This window comes from Hyperolius riggenbachi, chromosome 1, assembly GCF_040937935.1.
Source record: "Hyperolius riggenbachi isolate aHypRig1 chromosome 1, aHypRig1.pri, whole genome shotgun sequence".
In the NCBI taxonomy this organism is placed as follows: domain Eukaryota; kingdom Metazoa; phylum Chordata; class Amphibia; order Anura; family Hyperoliidae; genus Hyperolius; species Hyperolius riggenbachi.
The window spans coordinates 261,930,078-261,952,424 of NC_090646.1; the positions used below are offsets into that span (position 1 = coordinate 261,930,078).

The 22,347-nt window shown below is 45.3% G+C and overlaps 1 protein-coding gene across 5 annotated transcripts in view; it reads right to left on the reverse strand.

The window, feature by feature from the left end:
• The window catches only part of ANKRD17 (ankyrin repeat domain 17), a 233,656-nt gene that overhangs the window by 119,883 nt on the left and 91,426 nt on the right, over window positions 1-22,347 (reverse strand). For all 5 annotated transcript variants that reach the window (XM_068233424.1, XM_068233418.1, XM_068233427.1 and 2 more), the window contains exon 2: window positions 11,253-11,406. In XM_068233424.1, the coding sequence (XP_068089525.1) occupies window positions 11,253-11,406 (154 nt within the window). The remainder of the gene's footprint in view (window positions 1-11,252; window positions 11,407-22,347) is intronic.

Genomic DNA, 22,347 nt, shown 5'->3' on the forward strand with positions numbered 1-22,347 from the left:
TATGGTGCCCGATCACTGATTCCTCTCCCCCGCTGAAAAAGCGACAGCTTCTCTCGGAAGCTGCGCTTTTTCTGGCTGTTCCCTCCCCGATGCGTCACTCTAAGCGTGTGTTACGCTTAGAGTGACGTCATCTAAACAAACTCATGGCCGCCATCTTGTGGCCAAAAAGTAATACTACAACTGAAAAAAATAAAATAAAAATTAACACACATTTACATTATCAATCTATTGTGTACCTCCCACCCTCCCAAAACTACCCAAATAAAATGTTTACTATAAAATAAAATAAAAAACCATTACAATAAAAAAAAAATGTAAATATTTACCTAAGGGTCTAAACTTTTTAAATATCAATGTAAAGATGAAATTTCTATATTTTTTTTTATTTTAAACTTGTAAATAGTGATAGATGCAAAATGGAAAAAATGCACCTTTATTTCCAAATAAAATATTGTCGCCATACATTGTGATAGGGACATAATTTTAACGGTGTAATAACCGGGACATATGGTCAAATACAAATACGTGAGTTTTAATTATGGAGGCATGTATTATTTTAAAACTATAATGGCTGAAAACTGAGAAATAATGAATTTTTCGATTTTTTTCTTATTCTTCCTGTTAAAATGCATTTACAGTAAAGTGGCTCTTAGCAAAATGTACCCCCCAAAGAAAGCCTAATTGGTGGCGGAAAAAACAAGATATAGACCAGCTCATTGTGATAAGTAGTGATAAAGTTATAGGCTAATAAATGGGAGGTGAACATTTCTCACGTGAAAACGACGGAACGCGAATGGGTTAAAGGATACTGCAGCCGAAAGGCTGCATAGAGATAAAACCTGCATTGTGTAGGTAAAGAAAAGGACATACTCACCGCTCCCCTCACTCCCTGCCGTCGGGTCCCGCTCGTCAGCCACAGCTCCCGGTACTGGCCGACTCTCCTGACCCCTGACATACTGCGCCGCACATGCGCAGTATGTCCTGTAATCTTCGCTTCTGCAGTATCCTTTAATGAAATCCTATAAGGACGGACACTGTCCGCTCACACTAGGCTAGTCGTTGAGACAGGGAACACACTTGACTGTTTTCGTGCACGTTTTCTGCACAGAAAAACTGAGAACTCATGTTAATCAATGGGCTAGTTCATTTATGATATGTTTTTGCGATCAGAAAAAAAAAACTGACATTCTGCATGATGACATGAGTTTGCTCCATCAATTACACCAGCTGCTGTGAAAAAACGTGCACGTTTTCCTGCATAGAAACACACTTGGTGTGCAGAAAAAGTATGCAGAAAAACGCGCGCAGAAAACTGAAAGATAAGTGTGTTCCCTGCCTCAGTGTCACCCGTTTCGATCGCCGGCGTGACGTAATGCTCACATGTCCCACCGCTCCCGCTCGGTCCATTATACACAGCCCGGGGGCCATTTTTTGCATGGGGATCTCCATTTGGCTGCAAAAGACCAAAGAGAATCCTCAGCAACAAGAAGAACTCTTGTTTATTCATGTTAGACCAATGACAATTCTCCCTGTTGCTAATGAGAATTGGCCTGATGGAGCCTATAGAGAGCCCCATGTTTCTGCTGGCCTTTGGGCTGAATAGATGAACCGAGCAGTGACAGTGGGACAGGTGAGCTGCAATGCGTACGGGCTTGCGTGATCGACGCAAGAGCGGACGGTGAATGAACGGTAAATTGTTGCATGCGGATGCACAATGGATGGAGGCGGAAGAGCTTACCATTTCCGTTATTCATCTGCTGAAGCCCTAATGCATCACTACAAGGGAGGAGACAGGAAGGAGTAAGGACTGGTGCACACCACAAGAGCTTTTTAAACACTAGAGATTTTGAAAGCTCTTGCTAATGCAATGCAATGGGGGATCTTTACAAAATTCCATCGCTCCAGTGTGAACACTCACATAGGATAAAACTAGCAGAGCTTTTAAAATCACAAAGCGCTCAGAAAAGCTTTTCTGGTGTGCACCAGCTCTAAGGCCTGGAACCCACTGAAATTCGCAAACGCAAAACGCAACAGCTAGCGTTTTGTCTGAGCGGTTTGCAAGCGGATTCATGCGCGTTTTCGGTCGCGTTTTGCAACAGTGTATTTTTTTGCTCAGCGGTTGTGTAGCGTTTTCGCGTTTTTATCCTGATTGGTCCTGTGAATTACTTTTAATTTTGTTACAGTGTGCTGAACCGCAAAACGCTAGCAAAACCGCTCAGTTTAGGTTTTGCTGAGCGTTTCTGCTAGCGTTTCAATACTTTACATTGAAGCGCTAACGCCCCCAAAATGCTGCAGGTCCTGCGTTTGCGTTTCTGAGAAACGCAAACGCTCCCGTGGAAGTTGCCCCATCCATTAACATTAGCCCAGCGTTTTGGCAAACTGCTAGCGTATCGCAGTGCTGCCAAAAGCGCTCCTGTGGGTTCCAGCCCTACGAGTATAGCCAGCAGAGAGCTTTCTTCTGCTCTGCACCTTCTGGAATGAAGGAACTTGAGGATCAAATAAGTAAATAAAAAAATTATAATAGAGATCTAGATAGAGATATCTATCTATCTATCTATCTAAAATAAAGCGTGGGGGTAGGGGGCCAGAAGAAGCCTGCACCTTCAATAGGTACAAGAGTTTAAAGAGTAACTGTCAGGCTGCAAAAGCTAATTTAAACCTCTATTCTCCTGTGTTAAACAGTTTAGAAGGAAGCCAAAAAGGCAATACTGAAGTTAAAAAATCTCTCTTACTTTGATGTTTGCTGGACAGCAAGGCTCTGTATTCCCAAGCTCCTAAGGAGGCCGGCAGGACGCATAATAGATACTGCAAAGCATTCTGGGGCTGCTTCTTCTCCCCAGTGCACTCCCTTGGTCCTCCCCTTTATTTCCCTATCCTAAGGCTGCTTTCACAGTGGGAAGTTACAAGCTCATGTTACAGCAGCTTTTAACAGCAGCCTAAACTCACAGCACTGAAAAATCAATGTGCTGTTCACAGGGCACATGTTCGGTTAGACTATACTGCGCGAGTCGCTATTGTTCCTAGCCACATGGCTAATTAATATTCACTGCACAGTAGTGTTGTCCGGATCATGAACCATTAAGATCTTTGATCCTGATCTTTTTTGAGAGTCGAATCATCAGGAAGCAAGGAAAGGGAGGATATGACATCATTGGCTTCATACAAGACAGACAAACCATGAGCTGTCAGGAGCATCATTCTCTGCAAATACTATATAAAAATTCTGTGAAATCCAAACGTGTACAGTGAAATGCATATGTAATGTAAGTACAGCCAATATTTAGCTACTGATATATGTGTTTTTTTTCTCTGAGACCCTATACCTAACAGCTCCTCTTTAAAGTCTGGTTTCGGGGCTATGATGGCACTGCGCACAGCCGGGCAATTGGTAGGGATGATCAATGGAAAGCAAATATTTCAGAGTTCATGCAAAATGTATGCAGTTTGAAAATGAACCAATCAAGTCCCACCTAGGTTTAACCATTTCAGCCGCCCGGACGTGATCATCACGTCCAGGCGGCTGCTCTGCCGCAGTGGAGCGCTCCCGCCCACGATCGCGGGCACGCCCCCGTGTCCCCGTGCTGTTACTCGGTAGCCGAGAGATCAGTGAACGGGAAAATGGTACCCGTTCACCGATCTAAATCCCCAGTAGAAATACCAACGGTCTCTTATCAGTTACAGGAGTTTTTCCCAAAAAAATAATAATTCCCCCGTCCTTGTGCTTCCGGGAAGCGAGAAGCACAAGGAAAAAATAAAAACTCAAGGTGACCATCTTGTGGCCAAATAGTAAAACTACATCTACATAAATTTTTCAAGAAATTTACACACATTATGACATTAAAAATTAACGGTTATTTTCCAACACCAAAAATGTACCCAAATAAAATTTTTATTAGAAAAAAAAATTACAGTAAAAAAAAAACAAAAACAGTTACCGTATTTTTAGAAATATAAGACGCACCTAGGTTTAGAGGGCAAAAATCTGGGGAAAAAAAATGTGTACAGTATATACTAAACCTGGTGCGTCCATATTCCAGGAGCGTATTGTACAGTACATGTTCTCCCCATTGTCCTCTTGTGTCCCTTTCTGTCCCCGTGTGAGGCATCCCTTCCTGCCACCTTGTGTGGTCCTCCTGCCCCATGTGTCCCCTCATGTCCTGTGTGTCTCCTCCAGCCCCCCTCTGTGGTCCTCCAGGCCCCTTGTGCCCACTCCTGTCCCGTGTGTGTGCGCGCGCGTGCGTGTCCTTAACACCCCCCCCCCCCCCCCGTGTGTGGTCCTCCAGTCCCTGTGTCCCCTCCTGTCCCAAGCACACCCCCCCCCCCCCCCCCGGTCCTTCACACCATTCCCTATCTTGTCCTCTGTTCCAAACACCCCCCTCCCCCCCCCCCCAGGTCGACGCTCTCCCTTGGCAGCAATGACGGCAGAGCAACTCGCCTTCCTATGGATTCCAGCGCTGTGTGGTTCTCTACCTCCAGCATGTCAGCCACACCTGTAAATGAAAAGTTAGCGGCAGAGAAGCTCACCAACTCAGCGGCGGCGACGATCTGCAGACATCTCAGTCCCGGGCGGTTTCCCCTAGCGACGGCTCCTGCTAATGACTCATTGAGTCATGGGGAATGACTCATTGAATCATTAACAGGAGCTGTCACTAAGGAGAGCCGCGCAGCTTCCCCTAGAGACGGTTCCTGTTAATGATTCATTGAGTCATGGGAAATGACTCATTGAATCATTAACAGGCTCCTGTTAATGATTCAATGAGTCATTTCCCATGACTCAATGAGTCATTAGCAGGAGCAGTCACTAGGGGAAGCCGCCTGGGACCAAGATGAATGCAGATAGTCTCCGCCGCCGCTGAGTAGGTGAGCTTCTCTGCTGCTAACTTTTCATTCACAGGTGTAGCTGACATGCTGGAGGCGGAGAACCACACAGCAGACCACACAGTGCTGGAATCCATAGGAAGGCGAGTTGCTCTGCAGTTATTGTTACCGGGGGAGCGGGGACCCGGCAGACCACACAGGGGGACAAGGCAGGGAGTCCCCGACAATGTGGCGGATCGGCGGTTCTTAAGTCGGGGATTCCCTGTCTTTGGAATATAAGACGCAGGCACTTTTTCTTCCTATTTTGGGGGGAGAAACAGTGCGGCTTATATTCTGAAAAATAAGGGTCTGAACTTTTTAAATATGCATGTGAAGGGGGTATACTACAAACATTTTTTAAATTATAAGCTTGTAAATGGTGATGGATGCAAAACTGAAAAAAATGCACCTTCATTTCCAAATAAAATATTGCCATCATACATTGCAATAGGGACAAAATTAAAATGTTGTAATAACCGAGACAAACAGGCAAATAAAATACATAGGTTTTAATTATGGTAGCATGTATTATTTTAAAGCTATAATGGCTGAAAACTGAGAAATGATGATTTTTTTTCCATTTTTTTCTTAATATTCCTGTTAAAATGTAATTATAAAAAAAAATAATTCTTAGCAAAAGGTTTCACCCAAAGAAAGCCTAATTAGTGGCGGAAAAAACAAGATATAGAATAAGTTGTGATAAAGTTATTAGCGAATGAATGGGAGGTGAAAATTGCTCTGATGCATAAAGTGAAAAATCCCAGTGGGCTGAAATGGTTAGAGTGGTCCATTTTCAAGCTGCATATATTTTCATATAAATTTTCACTACATTTGCATAAACTCAAATATTTTCATCTCATTGATCATCCCTAGCGGTTGGGGGAACAATGGGCTCAGCTAAGAATCCAGTACTCCGGATCTCTCTGCGAAATACGCCAGACTATCATCTGACTGATAACCAAGGTCTACTGGTGTGTGTACAAGGTGTAATGGTGCCCATACATGGTACAATAAAAAAAAGTTTAATTTTTCCATTTTTTGACCAAATCAAATGAAAGATTTTTTTTGTAAATTAAGAAAAATGAACGATTATCCAATTTTTATATAAAAATCCGATCGGACATAAAAAAAACAAAACAACAAAAAAAAAACTATATTCAATCTAATTGATAAATCGAAAAAAATTATCTAATCGAAAAAAATTGTACCATGTATGAGCACCATTAGGACTTTTTACCACTGGATGGACTTTGCACCGATTGTATAAGGGCATGCATTTTGCTGATCATGAGGACACTTTTACAACAATCGCAGTAAACCATTCCTGCTAGTGCGATCCCATTTCACAAAAATGCAAATGTACTGCATTCAGCATTTTTGGTGTAACTAATTTCTATCTTTTTCAGTACAATTGAAGGAGAATTTACAAGTGCACCAATATTGGCTTAACAAGTGCTTTTTGTAGTGGTAACAAGGCCTTAAAGTGTATCAGAGCTTAATAATTACAAATATTTATACATACCTGGGGCTTTCTCCAGTCCCATCCGCTCAGATCTCTCCCACGCCGCCGTCCTCCGCTGCCCGCAGCTTCGGAGCCAGTCTGGCGTAAGAGAAGTGCGCTATCTACGTAGCTCTCCAGCAGCTGCTGGAGAGAGACTGCAGCGCGCGCGAGGCACCTAAGGTTTAGTGAAGCAAGTTTTTCCCTGGAGGAGTTGTCTCCATCAAGCGCACATCGCTGGTCATCTAACAGGGATCAGCATTTCAGTCTGGTGAGCGGTTAAGTGATTCCTCTGTCACATTACACACTGCATGTGTTTGGCACCCAGTACCAGTGTGAGGTGGAGGGATTTTACATGGCACGTTGCTATATTGAAACTGGATTACGCTATGTTGCACCATCTGTTTGAGTCCTAGATACTGAGTACGTTAGAAGATTGCTGGAAGATTATGAATTGCCTGTTATGCTGATCTGTTGTTAAATCAGCCATCTTATCCGGTGAGGAATATAGTGGAACCATTGCATGGAGTAGAATCTGTGACATCAAGAGATTTTCATTGACTTCTATTGACTGCATTGTGTATATGTCATATGTTGAGCGCCTGCACACCTTTTACTTCAATTGTCTAACAGGGAGGTTTAACCCTCCCAGTGTGTGGCGACTCATAGAGATATAGTTTTAGGGTTTTTATTATTACTATTGCGGTATTCAGTGAGAGGAGCGCCTGTAGTCATTTTGTACATAAAATCTTAATTATTAAGCTCTGAGTCCCTTTAAAGGACAACTGTAACTAGAGGGATATGGAGACTGCCATATTTATTTCCTTTTAAACAATACCAATTGCCCAGCTATTATGCTGATCCTTAGTCTCTAATACTTTTAGCCATAGACCCTGAACAAGCATGCAGCAGATCAGGTGTTAAACATTGTCAGATCTAGCAACATTAGATGCATGCTTGTTTCTGGTATTATTCAAACACTTCTGCAGCCAAAAAGATCAGCAGGGCTGCCAGGCACCTGGTATTGTTTAACCTCCTTAGCGGTAACCCAGAGTTGGGCTCGGGCCAGAAATCCGCAGCTCAGAGCGGCAACCTTGAGCCCGACTCGTGGTAGTGGCCGGGAGGTATGGATGAGCAGTGCCGCGTGGCAGGATTTCTAACTCACCTCCCCGGGATCCAAACACTTGCAGCTATTCTTCCTCCAGTCATCGAAGGTTCTCAATCCCTCTGGTGAGATCACCATCTATTGCGGTCTTCTCTATAGGTAGGTAGGTAGGTAGGTAGGTAGGTAGGGGTGTGTGTGTGTGTGTGTGTGTGTGTGTGTGTGTGTGCGTGTGTGTGTGTGTGTGTGATTGCACAGTCATCCGCACTTAAAGCACGCTAGATCCTCCACGAGCATGGTCACAAGCCCCCCAAAAGGACATACTGCACATGCACAGTGCAGTATGTCAGGGTCAAAGGGTGCTGACCGCTCTAACCAGGACCATGAGAACCGGAAGAATAGGGACAAACAGTGGCAGGCACCGGGCCACGGGAGGTGTGGTAAGCCTATGCGTACCTCCCAACACACACAGGGCATAATTTTTAGAGATTCTAATTAGGACTAAGGTATACTTTAAAGGGATACTGTAGGGGGTCGTGGGAAAATGAGTTGAAGTTACCCGGAGCTTCGAATGGCCCCCCACAGACATCCTGTGCCCGCGCAGCCACTCATCGATGCTCCGGCCCCGCCTCCAGTTCACTTCTGGAATTTCTGACTTTAAAGTCAGAAAACCACTGCGCCTGCATTGCCGTGTCCTCGCTCCCGCTGATGGCACCAGGAGCATACTGCACAGACCAAAGACCATACTGGGCTTGTGCAATACTCTCCTGGTGACATCAGTGGGAGCGAGGACACGGCAATGCAGGCGCAGTGGTTTTCAGACTTTAAAGTCAGAAATTCCAGAAGTTAACCGGAGGCGGGTCCGGAGCATCGGTGAGTGGTTCCATGGGTACAGGATGTCTGCGGGGGGCCATCAGAAGCCCTGGGTAAGTTCAACTCATTTTCCCCCGACCCCCTACAGCAGCGGTGGCGAACCTATGGCACGCGTGCCGGGACCGGCACGCGTAGCCTAATCTGCTGGCACGCCACCGCTGCTCATGAACTGGCCGCAGCGCCTACTAGACGCCACCGCACCAGTTCACATCCCGCAGACCCGCAGTCTCCCGGGAGGCAGACCAGGGCTATGGCAAGATAGCTGCCGAAGCCCTGTACTGGAGACTATTTGTGTCTCCAGTACAGGGCTTCGGGCTCCATCTTCCCGTAGCCCTGCACTCTGCCTGTCAGCGGCAGCGCGGGAGACTGCAGGAGGAACGTCCGGGGGAGCTGCGCGCCAGAGCCCAGCCGAGAGAGAAGACTTCTGTCAGGTGAGTACATTACTTTTTTTTCAGGTAAAATGCGGCCCACTGTAGGCCTGAAAGATAAATCGAATTTAAATCGAAATCGTTATCACCAAGATCACAATTTCGGAATCGTCAAAGCGGCAATTATCACGATCACGTCATTTTCACATGGGGGAAGTTTGAAGAAGTTTTCTTGGCAAAACTCTGGGTTCCTGTATGTCACATGACATACAGGATGTATTCCGAGCATTAGAAGCTATGTCCAGAACTGATGCAGCTTGGGGGACAGTGGAGGCACAGAGAGACACAGAGAGAAAGAGCGGGCACAGAGACACAAAGGGGGCAAGAGAGAGACCCAGAGGAGGCATAAAGAGGCAAAGGGGGCACAAAGAGAGACAGGAGGGAACAACTAGGCAAAGAGGGGGAACAAAGCTTGATTGGAAGTAAACCGTGCATCGAATCGAAATCGCAATTTCAGACAGAAATCGCTCAATTCAATTTTTTCCTAAAATCGTTTAGGCCTAGCCCACTGTGTTATTTTCTGGTAAAATGTTTTGTCACATTGTGTATGTCCTGTGACATGCTGCCCACTGTGTTTGTTTTCTGGTGAAATGTGGCCCGCTGCGTTTTCTGGTGAAATGTGGCCCACTGCGTTTGTTTTCTGGTGAAATGCTGCCCGCTGCATTTGTTTTCTGGTGAAATGTGGCCCACTGCGTTTGTTTTCTGGTGAAATGCTACCCTCTTCACCAGAAAACAAACGCAGTGGGCCACATTTCACCGGAAAACAAAGGCAGAGGGTAGCATTTCACCAGCAAACAAACGCAGTGGGCCACATTTCACCAGAAAACAAACGCAATGTGGCCCACTGCGTTTGTTTGCTGGTGAAATGCTACCCTCTGCGTTTGTTTTTCGGTGAAATGTGGCCCACTGCGTTTGTTTGCTGGTGAAATGTGGCCTACTGCGTTTTTTTTGCTGGTGAAATGCTACCCTCTGCGTTTGTTTTCTGGTGAAATGCTGCCCGCTGCGTTTATTTTCTGGTGCAATGTGGCCCACTGCATTTATTTTCTGGTGCAATGTGGCCCACTGCGTTTGTTTTCTGGTGCAATGTGGCCCACATTGCATTATTTTCTGGTGCAATGTGGCCCACTGCATTTATTTTCTGGTGTCTGGGGTAACTTGCTGCATTTATTATTAAGGGCTCATTCACACTACAGAACGTATGCACGAACGCGATTTCATGCATGCGCTGCCAACGCACAGTGATCGCACGGAATGCACGTTGTGGTGCGCTAAAGCGTGGACGTCGGCAGCTGTACCCATCGGGGAAACGTATGCGTTGTGCGTTAAAATGTTCCCAGATGCGTTACAACGTAACGCATGGGAACGCACACCTGTAGTGTGAATGGTAACATGGAAGTCTATTGACTTTCATGTTACCATATGAATCTTACATTATGTGCGTTGCGTCAAAACTGACAGTGCAGCAAATAGTGTGAATGAGCCCTTAATGGTCATAGTTGGCTATATTTGCTGCTTTGGGGTTACGGCGGGTATAAATAGCATCATACAGTTTCTGCACACCCATGATGCGAATCCTCGTTTCACCACATCATGGCGGAAAACACTGCTTTCTTATGCCTCGCTGTTACATCATTATGTTAGCTCCGCCCATACAATATCATGGCCACGCCCATTTCTCATTGCAGCGCCTCTGAAAGGTTAGCCATCACTGCCCTACAGTATCCCTTTAAAGTAAAGTTAAAATATGAGGTACCTAGACTTTCCTCAGATTTTCAGACAATGAAAATCGAGTTTCTATAATTAGTTTTTGTTGTGGTGCTAGCCTCACACACACAAGCATAACAGTCAATTTGCAATCACGATTTTCAGTGGAATACAGCCCTAAGGCTACTGATTCAAGGAAGTTTACAAAAGAAAACCAGGAAACAAAAATTAAAAATTAGGGTATTTAAGCCTACACCAACCAAAAACATGCTCCTAGTTCTGTGTAGGCATTTAATTGTTCCTAGATCTGTGTAGGCATTCTTGTGTTAGCGTGTGTCAGATCCCAAGTTGATGAGGTCATCAAGCCGTCACATGCAGACAAAAGGCCAGCATCAGATCAAGCCACGGGTGAGATACAAAAAGCTTCATTTAAAAATGTAGCTCTTTATCGCAGGTTTCCACCCCTTAAGTACCAGAGCCCTTTTTTTCCCAGAATTGTTTCTGTGATCGCCTATTGGCTCACAGTGACCATGGCTCCTGACCAGCACACAAATCTCAGCTGTCAACAGGACAGCTGAGCATGCGGGCTGCAGTGGCACTATAGTAGCACGTGGTGGCAAGTGATTGAAATCTTTGCCGTGGCAGGGATAACAAGCAGTAAACAGGGCGTAGATTTCAATCAGCAAGATTCCAAAGTGTTCCCGTAGAGGTCTAACAAGAATTTGGCTGCCACAAAAGAACATTTTTTAAATGTTTTGGTAGAACATTAACTACCATGTAATACTCATACCTGCAGCTTCAAGTAGAGCCTCCAATCTCGCCTGTGTTTCAGGATCAACTGTTCTTAAATCTGTTCCATCAGCCGTGCCTGATAACAGTAGTTTTGATGCGGTCTCTAGCATTGGATTTTCCAAATCATCTTGGTCCAGAATGAAGGATTCCACCTGAAATAAAAAAAAAGAATCACTACAGGTCAGCAAGAAAACATATTTATCGTTTTAGTTAAAATCGTGATTATAGTGAGCAATATGTAGATGTATGCAATCAGTTTTTATCCACAATTCTACTTTCTTTAGAGTATCTGTTACAGCCAGAATCCGAAGTTTGGCCAGGTTGGGATCTGGCCTACCAATGTGAGAAGTGGCCTGCTACTGTGGTCAATACACAAATAGCTTCAAAATAACAGTCAATTATCAGGCTTTCAGCTGGCCAGCCAAATTCCTGATAAAGATGCGAACCAGTAAAAGCTTAGTGGTGGCTGCAGCAGGTGTCTACAATGCCCCAGGCTCCTTAACCCACCCTGTTGTCTGCTCACCTCTCCATGCTGCAATAGAGCTGCAATAAGACACCTGCCCCAGCCGCAATTTCCCTCCTTTCTTCGGGACTTGGCTGACCATCTTTAGTCAGGTCACGTTCTGGCAAGTCCAAAAGGAACAAGCTTGTTGCGTATTAGCTGCAGTAGCCTAGCCACTTCTAACACTGGCCAGGCAGAATTTGAAGTGGCTAACTTCAAGATCTAGCCGTAACATGTACAAAATCTGTGAAGTTTTGGACTGTTGGACATTCATATTTTAATAATTTCTGTTTTGAACAATCTTTCTTCAGCTATAGTTTTATACTCCAAAAAAAAAAAAAAAATGGAGGGGAAGTGTTCTCTCTAGCTATACAAGGTCAACAGGCTATATCGACTTATGTGTCTTTATGCCCTTATGGTAGTGTAAAAGTCTAATCTGAAAGATTTTCTTCCTTCCAATGTTCCTGGAAGCAAAAATCAAATTCTAAATAAAGGTTAACCGAAAAACAAACTGCAACATGCAACAGCTGCAGAGCAAATTACCACATATACATGGAGGAACTAGAGCTTTGGAGCACAAACAATGGTCTAGGTTTCCAACCCACACAAGAGCACACACAGACAGAAAAATACAACATCACTCAGTTATGCATTCAAATACACCCATGTCTACACAAGTTTGGCTCTCCACCACTTAAAGTTTATTATGGTGTTTGTCTTATTTTAATCAGTTGGTGATTAAAGGGTTGTGTCACATGGACGCTCAAACTCCTCCTTTGGGTGGACATACATACAATATATAATGCATGTGAGTGTTCGGTTTTTAGGCTGTCCTTTAGGCCTTGTTCCTATTAGCAAAACAAAATTGCTTTGCAAAGCGATTTTGCAAATGCTTTTGAAGAAATGTGTATTTTCGCACATTCCTTAAAAGCAAAAAAAACAAAACTAAATAAATGCTGCATATACCTGCGGAAAAAACCTCAAACGGTAGAAATGGCATCGCTTTGCCATTTGCTGGCAAAAGGCAAGGGCATCACAAGCCTGCTAATACTAACCAGCCCTTAGAGAAGAGCTACACTTTGGAGTATTTCTCCATTCGTTACCAATAAAGCTGGCTTCTGCACCGAACATACTGGCTCCTGAATTCTACTTTATAAAAGTAATCATGCTTTGAAAATTTTGATTTTTGGCCAAAGAAATTTTCAGTTAGGTGCAGACTTGCCAATGTTTGCTCCCATCACCCTACTCTTAAGGGGATTGAATAGGAGGTGAAGAGGAGTGTAATGGGAGGGAACATCACCGAAAGTCTGCCATCTCCTGTCTGAAAAGGAGTTTAAGATGAACTCCAGTGAAAATAATGTAATAAAAAAAAAAAGTGCTTTATTTTTACAACAATTATGTATAAATGATTTAGTCAGAGTTTGCCCATTGTAAAATCTTTTAAACCCCAGATTTACATTCTGACATTACATGGTGACATTTTTACTGTTGGCAGGTGATGTAGCTGCTGCATCATTTTTTTGGCAATTGGAAACAGCTGTAAACAGCCATTTCCCACAATGCAGCAAGTTCACAGACCGCAAACTGCCAGGAGCACGTACTCAAGATTTTTTTGTGGGAGGGGTTTCACCACAATATCAGTAATACAGCGCCCCCTGATGGTCTGTTTGTGAAAAGGAATAGATTTCTCATGTAAAAGGGGGTATCGGCTACTGATTGGGATAAAGTTCAATTCTTGGTCGGAGTTTCTCTTTAAGCCAAAAGTCAAATCTTTCCAGGAGTGGTTACAGGGACCTGTGGGAAGTAGAGGAGAGAAACAGACAACACACTGATGCTGCATACACACTTGAGATAAAAGTCTTTGGAAAAGGCAAGATCACAGACCAATTTTACCCCATTCCATGTAGTATGAGAGCCATACCTACACAGTCTATTCTATGGAGCTGCACTCCCTATCAGATAAAATCTTTGCAAGATGCTGTACACAAAGATGCTGTACACATTCAAAAGATCAGTATCTGCAAAAGATCTTTTCCTGCAATAGATCCATTCCTGCAAAATGCATTCATAGTCTATGAGATCTGCAGATCATCATACGCACCTTGTTTAACAGGCAATCATCTGCAGATCAGATCCACCAGGATGGATTTTCAGATCTGCAGAGGATTGCCAGATATGCAGATGAAGTCTGTTAAACAAGGTGTGTATGAGGATCTGCAGATCTCATAGACTATGAATGCATTTTGCAGGAATGGATCTATTGCAGGAAGAGATCTTTTGCAGATAATGATCTTTTGAATGTGTACGGGCATCTTTGTGTGCAGCATCTTGCAAAGATTTTATCTGATGGGGAGTGCAGCTCCATAGAAAAGACTGTGTAGAGTATGGCTCTCATACTACATGGAATGGGGTACAATTGGTCTGATATCTTGCCTTTTCCAAAGATTTTTATCTCAAGTGTGTATGCAGCATTAGGTATATGGATCCAGCATGAACATACCTTTGTGCTTTGCCTCAGGTCAGGTGTCCTTTAAAGAGAACCTGAGGTGGGTTCTGACAATGCTATCCGCATACAGAGGCTGGGTTTGCTTATATTGCCCAGCCTCTGTTGCTATCTCAACCCCCCCTAAGTTCCCCCTGCGCTCTGCTTTGCCCCATAACTTACAGCCGCGCTGACGCCGCGTGTCGCAGAGGGCTGTGTTTACCTATGTACTGTCAGTCTCAGCGCTCCCCCCGCCTCCTGCATAGCTCCGGTCCCTGCCTGCGTCCCTCCCCGCTGATTGGAGGGAAGGGACGCAGGCGGGGACCGGAGCTATGCAGGAAACTGGGGGAGCGGCGAGTGTGACACTACATAGGTAAACACAGCCCGCTGCGTGTCGACAGCGCGGCTGTGATTTATGGGGGCTTAGCAGAGCGCAGGGGGAACTTAGGGGGATTGAGATAGCAACTGAGGCTGAGCAATATAAGCAGACCCAGCCTCTGTATGCGGATATTCTTAGAAACCCCCTCGGGTTCTCTTTAATGGCCAGTGAAACGGAGAACCATATTAAAGGACCGCATCTGTGGTATATGCAAATAGGATGAACAAATATGAAGGAGTCAGTCTGTCCAATAGAGGAGTGCAATGAAAAGCTAATGTCCAAGTAAAATTTGAATGAACTCTGAAAATCTCAACAAGTGCAATTGTAGCAACAAACTGCATGTAATGCACCGTTTTTGTAAGTAAAACACAGATGTTTCACACATCCAAAAAAAGTAAAATATATTTAAATCAGTGAAAAGCAGTCGTGGTTTAAGCATACAGCATCAGCTCAAGGTGAGAGACAGTACAGAATGTCACAAAGGTAGACTAGCTGTTAGGGATTGTACCTAGACTGTCACTTCCTCTTACTGTTCGTGGAAAGTGGATACATTCCAGACGTGCTATTGGCATCCAGGCGATGTCGAAACAGGGGCTCCTGAACAGAAATGTAATGTTAGTATACAGAAAACAAAGGCACCAAAAGAATAACATAGACTAAAAAGCTTAAAATTGATATATAGAGGAGATAGCGGTACTTCTCTTCTCCAAGCAGACACAAGGGACTGTTGATTTTGACACTCCAGAAACAAAATAAAATTTTATCAACTGTCAAAATCAACAGTTCATTGTGTCTGCTTGGAGGAGGTAAGTCCACCGCTATCTCCTCTATATATCAATTTTTTTTAGTCTACAGTATTTTATTCATTTGGCGCCTTTGTTTGCTGTATACTATAGTGGAGTCCACCCTTGGTGGAGTATGGTTACCCCCCTTTTTCCTTATCTACAGAGAGCGACTCCTTAATCCTGAGTGGGGTCAGGTCTAATCTCCCCACCTGCATTCACAGTGGTTGCCTTCAGGGCTGTGGAGTCGGAGTCGTGGAGTCGGGCAATTTTGGGTGCCTGGAGTCGGAGTCGGGATAAAATGCACCGACTAAGACTCCTAATGAATTTGTAACTGTAATTAAAATAGAAAATATGATAAAATGTTCTATTTCTCAGATAATAGTCATTAAAAATAATGTATATATACAGTAATAGCTGTGCTTAGTCCACAAAAATGAAATCAACCAATCAAAATTAGTTACCGTATTTTTCGCCGTATAAGACGCACTTTTTCTCCCCCAAAAATGGGGAGAAAAAGTCCCTGCGTCTTATACGGCAAAGGCAGGGAATCCCCAACTTAATAACGCCCGCCGCTCCGAACCGCCAACCCGCCGCCATGTTGGGGATTCCCTGTCTGCTTTCCCTATGCCGGCCCGAGTCTCCTGGCCCCCCCGGATGAAAATGTCAATAGCAGCGGCAACTTACCTTTGGCAGGCTCCTGCGCTGATCCTTTATCATCGCGCTGCCCCCGCTAGCCTCCTCTGCCTCCCCCCTCTGTATCTGGCCCCCCCCGGGTGAAGGAATAAGTATCGGCAGCTTACCTCCGCAGTGCGCCCACGATGACTGCAGACGTCCGTCTTCAGGGCACTTCTCGCTCTAGTGACCGGCTTTGAACTGCGCGTCATCAGTTCAAGCCGGTCACTAGAGCGAGAAGTGCTCTGAAGACGGACGTCTGCAGTCATCGCGGGCGCACTGCGGAGGTAAGCTGCCGATACTTATTCCTTCACCCGGGGGGGCCAGATACAGAGGGGGGAGGCAGAGGAGGCTAGCGGGGGGCAGCGCGATGATAAAGGATCAGCGCAGGAGCCTGCCAAAGGTAAGTTGCCGCTGCTATTGACATTTTCATCCGGGGGGGCCAGGAGACGCAGGTGGGAGGGAGGAAGGCTGGGGGGCACTGGAGGACATATGGGGGGCACTGGAGGACACGTGGGGGGCACATAAGGATACACAGGAGGACACATGGGAGGCACAGAAGGACACATGGGAGGCACAGAAGGACACATGGGAGGCACAGAAGGACACATGGGAGGCACAGAAGGACACATGGGGGGCACATTAGGATACACAGGAGGACACATGGGAGGCACAGAAGGACACATGAGGACACAGAACACATGGGGGCACATGAGGACACATGGGGGCACATTAGGACACACAGGAGGACACATGGGGGGCACAGAAGGACACATGGGGGCACAGGAGGACACACAGAAGGACACATGAGGATATGGGGGGCACAGGAGCACACATGAGGACACACAAGGTTATGTACAAGACGCTCCTGGAATATGGGCGCACCAGGTTTAGTATTTTTTTTCCCCTGGTTTTTGCCCTCTAAACCTGGGTGCGTCTTATATTCCGGAGCGTCTTATACGGCGCGAAATACGGTACTTGCTTCAATAAAGCAGTCCCCGTATTTTTAAGGTCAAATATACATATCTGATTGTGACTGTATACATGATGTGTACACAGGAATCTCATATATGTTACGGCCAGAACCTGTAGTGTGGTCACTTCGCGTTCTGGCCAGCCACTTCGGGTTCTGGCCGGCCAATGTGCGAAGTGGCCGCAGCGGAGCGGCCAATGTCAGAAATGCAATTACTACACTAAGCTACAATGTATTTTACGGCCGCCTCGCTGCGGCCAAATGTATAACAACTTGCTTAATTTCATTAAATATAGCCGGCGGCAATGTAATAGATGAAGCTGCCGGCTTTCGCACTGCCTCCTCTCCTCCTCCCCATGCCTCCTATACGATACGGAGCAGCCGGCGGGGACACGCATGCGCGTGTCCCCGAGAGTTGTTCATCGCGGCAGGGGAAGCAGAGCACCCGCTCTGCAGGAACAGCAGAACCCGAAGTGGCTGGCCAGAACGCGAAGTGGCCACACTTCGGGTTCTGGCCGTAACATATATATACTAAATAACATCTATGCTGTAAGAATAAAGCCTGATGTGTAGCTGTGTCACTAATAGAGATGGTCAATGAGATGGAAATAATTCTGCATTGATGCTGATTTATGCAAATGTATGCACTCCCTTTGCTGATGAAATCAAATAATTTGATATGTTGTTAAAATTTGGTTTGGTGACTACAAATTAAAGGGTAACAGACGGATGAAAAGTAAAGTTTTATACATACCTGGGGCTTCCTCCAACCCCCTTCAGGCTAATCAGTCCCTCACTGTCCTCCACCACCCGGATCTTCTGCTATGAGTCCTGGTAATTCAGCCAGTCAGCGCTGTCCGGCCACATGCCGCTCCCACAGCCAGGAACATTCTGCACCTGCGCAATAGTGCTGCACAGGTGTAGTATGCTCCTGGCGGCGGAGTGTGTGCATGCGCACTACGCCCAACTGGCTCAACGACCTGGACTTATAGCAGAAGATCCAGGTGGTGGAGGAGGACAACGAGGGACTGATTATCCTGAAGGCGGCTGGAGGAAGCCCCAGGTATGTATAAAAAAACTTTAATTTCATCTGTCTCAGGTTTACTTTGTTACACAGTAGTACTATACTCTACATATGCACTCCCAACAGAGCTGCAGGGAATCCACTGAGAATGCTGTGCACATTGAACACAGAGGTGTTGTCAGTTTACAATCTCCTCATTCCCCTGCAGAGTACCTGCACATCATTCTTACATGTACCCACACTTACATTGCCTAGGGCCTGATAGATGTTCTTTGTTCCGGTTTGTACCTTTTACAAGTACTCTTACCAAGGACTAGTTTGAGTCTAAAGGGAATAAATATAGTAGTCTACATATCCTTCTCACTTCAGTTGTCTTGTAAAATTCCTAAGCGTTGGCAGTTAAGAGACGAATTTCTTGTTACATACTTTTAATCAACAAAATTGTAATATGCAAATTAGAGGAGTCGGAGTCGAGGAGTCAGAGTCGGTGGATTTTTGGACCGACTCCACAGCCCTGGTTGCCTTTGAGGTAACCCTGCCTTGTGAGTATTTACTCTACATACCGTATTTCAACATTTACAGTACTTACTGCACTACATTGGGCTCTCTGTGTCCCTTTTTTAGATTTAAAGAAATTAAATGATTAACTTAACTATTTAAAGAGGAACTCCAGTGAAAATAATGTAATAAAAAAGTGCTTCATTTTTACAATAATTATGTATAAATGATTTAGTCAGTGTTTGCCCATTGTAAAATCTTTTAAATTCCTGATTTACATTCTGACATTACATGGTGACATTTTCACTGTTGATGTAGGTGATGTAGCTGCTGCTTGCTGTTTTGGCAGTTGGAAACTGCTGTAAACAAGTATTTCCCACAATGCAGCAAGGTTCACAGACAGGAAACTGCCAGGAGTACGTACTCAGAGCTTCTTGTGGGAGGGGTTTCACCACAATATCAGCCATACAGAGCCCCCTGATGGTTGTTTGTGAAAAGGAATAGATTTCTCATGTAAAAGGGGGAATCAGCTACTGATTGGGATAAAGTTCAATTCTTGGTCGGAGTTTTTCTTTAAGGGACAGATATGTTTGCGGGCTCAGTTGTCCAGATGAAGCACCACAGTGACATTCTGTACTGCCCCTCACCTCAAGCCGATGCTTGATCCATGACTGCATTTTACTGATTGAAATAAATTTTACTATTTTTGGATGTGTGCAACTTCTGTGTTCTACCTACAAATCTGCTTTTGCTATATTGGGTTAGCTGGAATCCATCATTCTTAAGCTCAACACACACCATACAATCTTGGTTGTACAGATTTACCAAATCTATGTAGTATAAGGGCCAACAGATTGAAAATACCTTGAATGGATTATTGGATAAGCTCTTATACTATATGAAAGTGGTAAGATTGAACAACCAAGATTGTATGGTATGTGTTGAGCCTTAAAGACTGGATCATGTGCACCCTTTTCTATCTATTTTTGCCTGCCGTCAATAGAATCAGTTGCATTACAACTAATGAGGTGTGAACCGTAAATAACTTTAACACCCCATGTTACAGTGCGTTAAACAGTATGTTACAATGCAATGTACCAGTGTGAAAGTACCCTAAAAGTTTTGGCTAGGTTTGCAAGCCTTCTGCCAGGCAGATGGTGATTATTCTTTTTCCTTTGACAGTGGAGCTGACTACTAAAGCTGCCCCACTGGCTACTGGATAGCATACTGGTTTCTAAACACCATACTTATTTGTCCACCATTGGTCTGAATAAAAAACAATGATGAATGCAGGTAGAGAAAGATTATATCCTTCAAACCTGCTCAGTGTAAAGGTTAGCACAAAAACCACATTGCAATGCACTGCTGATTCACCACCAAGCACACTAGAAGACTGGAATACAGATCTAGCATGTGACTTGAAGCAACTATAAAGACATGGATGTTGCAATTATGCACACTGACGACATCAGTGCCCTCTAAAACATATAAAGTTCAAGGCTTTCACATTTAAGTGCACAAACGACAAATCACACTTACAAAAAAATTATAGCATTATGGAATTAAAGCGAACCAGAGTCAAAGCTTGAGTTCAAAATTAAAATTTAACCTGCAGTGAGGGAAGCCTCAGGATCCTTTTGAGGCTTCCTTCGGTGCCTCTGATACTGAACGCGGACCCCCTCCTCATCGTGGCCCCTCTACCGCAATCATGGCTGCGCATTATAAGTTCCAGCTGGCCTGCGCAGTAGCATGGAGCCGCGGCCCTGTGCTACTGTGCATGCAAGCTCAGTCAGCTATTGCGCAGCAATGAATATGGAAGAAGGGCCGCACTTAGCGACAGGGGACAGCAGAACACCGAGGGAAGCCTCAATAGGATCCTGAGGCTTCCCTCACTTTAGGCAAGTATCTGATGTTGTGTACCCGAGCTTCGGTTCGGGTACACTAAGGCCGCAATCCCTTTACAATATAATTTTGAACATTAGAGAATTTTCCCAACTACTGCTCCAATAAAACCTTCATACAGCAATAGAATCCAGATTGAGGTTTGTTTTCCCTCTACAAAAATCTATTATTATGGGCTATTTCTATATGACAGCATCAACCTGTCCCCAGAGCAGGATAGGAGGAAAATCTATTAATGCCACAACAGCAAACCTGCGATTTAAAAAAAAAAAAAAAAAAGTTACATATTTAGCCCAGTAGAAGGAAGCCCCTGGATCCTGCAGAGGCTTCTCCAAACCACCTTGAGCCCACCGCTAGTCACATGGTCCCCTCTTTGTGTTCACGACCGCACTCCGATTCGTGTATGAATGCGGCCACACTGTGCAGGTGGCTGCTTGTGTTCAGAGGAAAAAGCAGTGCACGTGCGGCTCTGTGCTATTGCACCTGCGCAAAGCTGCCATGCCTATGCGCAGGCAGGAGTGCAGCTGTGCAAACCTATTCGACAAGCCCTTGTTGAATAGGTTCAGCAGGTCCCAGCACTGAAGCGGTAAGCTCAGGGAATGCCTCAGAACTATCTAGAGGCTTGTGGGGGAGCAGCACTAGGTTACCCTATGGAGAAACATATGCAGAGAGAGAGAGAGAGAGACAGACAGACAGAGAGAGGCACAGACAGAGAGAGGCACAGAGAGACAGAGAGAGGCACAGAGAGACAGAGAGAGGCACAGAGAGACAGAGAGAGGCACAGAGAGACAGAGAGAGGCACAGAGAGACAGAGAGAGGCACAGAGAGAGAGAGAGAGAGAGAGAGAGGCACAGAGAGAGAGAGAGAGAGAGAGAGAGAGAGAGAGAGAGAGAGGCACAGAGAGAGAGAGAGAGAGAGAGAGAGAGGCACAGAGAGAGAGAGAGAGAGAGAGAGAGAGAGAGAGAGGCACAGAGAGAGAGAGAGAGAGAGAGAGAGAGAGGCACAGAGAGAGAGAGAGAGGCACAGAGAGAGAGAGAGAGAGAGAGAGAGGCACAGAGAGAGAGAGAGAGAGAGAGAGAGAGAGAGAGAGAGAGAGAGAGAGAGAGAGAGAGAGAGAGAGAGAGAGAGAGAGAGAGAGAGAGAGAGAGAGAGAGAGAGAGAGAGAGAGAGAGGCACAGAGAGAGAGAGACAATCTGCACTGACTTGACTAATACAATGTGCAGTCACACAGGTGCAGTGAAAGGTATGCAGCAGAGCCGTTTCTACTGCCGTGCAGCCCGTGCCACCGCACTGAGCACTGGTCTGTCATCCTCTCTCTGCATCCAGCGCCCTCTAGCCATGTACAGCACCGCTTCACTTCCTGCATGTCATGTGACATACAGTTTCCTGTACATCACATGACATACAGGAAGCAGTGCTGTATGCAACTAGAGGGAGCTGGATGCAGAGAGAGGACAGACAGCGTTGGACTCGTACGGAGGCGAGTCCGGAGGGCCAAAGGGGAGACACAGAGGAGGCAAAGAGGCACAGAAAGGGCACAGATGGGGCAAAAAGGGGACAAGGGGGCAAAGAGGCACAGAGAAAGCAAAATGAGGGCACAGAGGAAGCACAGGTACAGAGGGGGGAAAGCAGGGGTAAGGAGGAAGTACAAATGGAGGAACAGAGGGGGTACAAAGAGTGGGGGACAAAAAGAGGCACAGAGAGGGGACACTGGAGGCAAAGGGGGGCACATAAGATGCAAAAGGGACAGAGATGGTACAGCATTTCGACTTTAGAATGGGTTCAGGTTAAGAATGAGCCTACAGTCCCCATCTCGTTTGTTAACCGGGGACTACCCTAATAAGAATGCTAACCAGGCAATCCAAAAGTTTAAAAT